This window comes from Meleagris gallopavo, chromosome 2 (assembly GCF_000146605.3).
Source record: "Meleagris gallopavo isolate NT-WF06-2002-E0010 breed Aviagen turkey brand Nicholas breeding stock chromosome 2, Turkey_5.1, whole genome shotgun sequence".
Taxonomy (NCBI): domain Eukaryota; kingdom Metazoa; phylum Chordata; class Aves; order Galliformes; family Phasianidae; genus Meleagris; species Meleagris gallopavo.
In genome coordinates, this window is record NC_015012.2 from 50,270,029 (window position 1) to 50,271,458 (window position 1,430).

General features: G+C 69.2%; 1 protein-coding gene across 1 annotated transcript; it reads left to right on the plus strand.

The window, feature by feature from the left end:
* The first annotated feature begins 36 nt into the window (after positions 1–36).
* OLIG3 (oligodendrocyte transcription factor 3) lies at positions 37–1,413 on the plus strand. Its single transcript, XM_010707253.3, has one exon. It carries the CDS (start codon positions 592–594, stop codon positions 1,411–1,413), a length of 822 nt encoding a protein of 273 aa, XP_010705555.1. The 5' UTR covers positions 37–591.
* Positions 1,414–1,430: the final 17 nt, after the last annotated feature.

The window sequence follows — 1,430 nt, forward strand, 5'->3', positions numbered from 1 at the left end:
GCCGAGCTGGGAGGGGAGGGCCGGGCGGCCTCGACGGGCGGGCAATCCCCGCGGCCCCGGCTCCTCGCAGCGAACGGGGTGCCTTGTTATATTGGAAATGAGGGGCAGGGGGAGGAGGTGGCGGGCACGCGGAGCGCCGGGTGTGCGGTGTCAATCAGAGGGGTTTTGTGTCTCCTCGGCTCCTGACGGTCCGTGGCTGAGGTGTCCCGGGTGGCACCGCCATGAATATGAATGGGGGTCCTCGCTAAATGGGACAGTCAAAGCGCACCGCCCTGAATAACGGCACGTCATCCCAACTACACCGCTATACATAGGAGGGCTCCTTTTGTCTCCGCTCTCCGCCGCAGCCCTATAAAAGCCCCTCGTAGGCAGGCGGAGGTCAGTCCCGGCACACACCCACCGCCGTCCCTGAGAGCGGGGCGCGGGGCAGCGCTGCCGCGGGGCAGAGGGCTCTTTCCCCCGCTGCCGCCCCGAGTTGCCGCCCGCCCGGCGCCGTCCGACCCGTCCATCCCTCGGTGCCCCCCGGAGGAGCCGCCTCGTTCCGCCGCCTCCCGATCAGGGCAAGGTGTCTCGCTCCGGCGCTCGAGTACAATGAATTCTGACTCCAGCTCCGTCTCCAGCAGAGCCTCCTCGCCGGACATGGACGAGATGTACCTGCGGGAGCACCGCCACCACCATCACCACCACCACCCGGAGAGCCGCCTCAACCCCGTCTCTTCCACGCAGGGCGACCTGGTGCAGAAGATGGCCGGGGAGGGCCTGGCCCGGGGCGGCCCCAAGGCGCAGGGGGAGGGCGGCAAGTACAAGATCAAGAAGCAGCTCTCGGAGCAGGACCTGCAGCAGCTGCGGCTCAAGATCAACGGGCGGGAGCGCAAGCGGATGCACGACCTCAACCTGGCCATGGACGGGCTGCGGGAGGTGATGCCCTACGCGCACGGCCCCTCCGTCCGGAAACTCTCCAAAATCGCCACCCTGCTGCTGGCCAGAAACTACATCCTGATGCTCACCAGCTCCCTGGAGGAGATGAAACGCCTGGTGGGGGAGATCTACGGCGGCCACCACTCGGCCTTCCACTGCGGCACCGTGGGCCACTCCGCCGCCGCACATCCGCCCCACGCAGCCGGAGCCGTGCACCAAGTGCACCCCATCCTCGGCGGGGCCCTCTCCTCCGCCAACGCGTCCCCGTCGCTGCCAGCCTCGCTGCCGGCCCTGGGCACCATCCGGCCGCCCCATTCCCTGCTGAAGACCCCCTCCACTCCCCCCGCGCTGCAGCTCGGCGGCGGCTTCCAGCACTGGGCCGGCTTGCCGTGCCCCTGCACCATCTGCCAGGTGCCCCCCCCGCCTCACCTCTCTGCCCTCTCCGCCTCCGGCATGGGCCGGATCTCGGCGGACACCAAGGACCTGCTCAAGTGAGCCGCCCCGACTCTGTC

Bases quoted from the DNA above. Each gene is read 5' to 3' on its own strand.
- OLIG3 (XM_010707253.3), top strand. From the start codon at position 592: ATGAATTCTGACTCCAGCTCCGTCTCCAGCAGAGCCTCCTCGCCGGAC.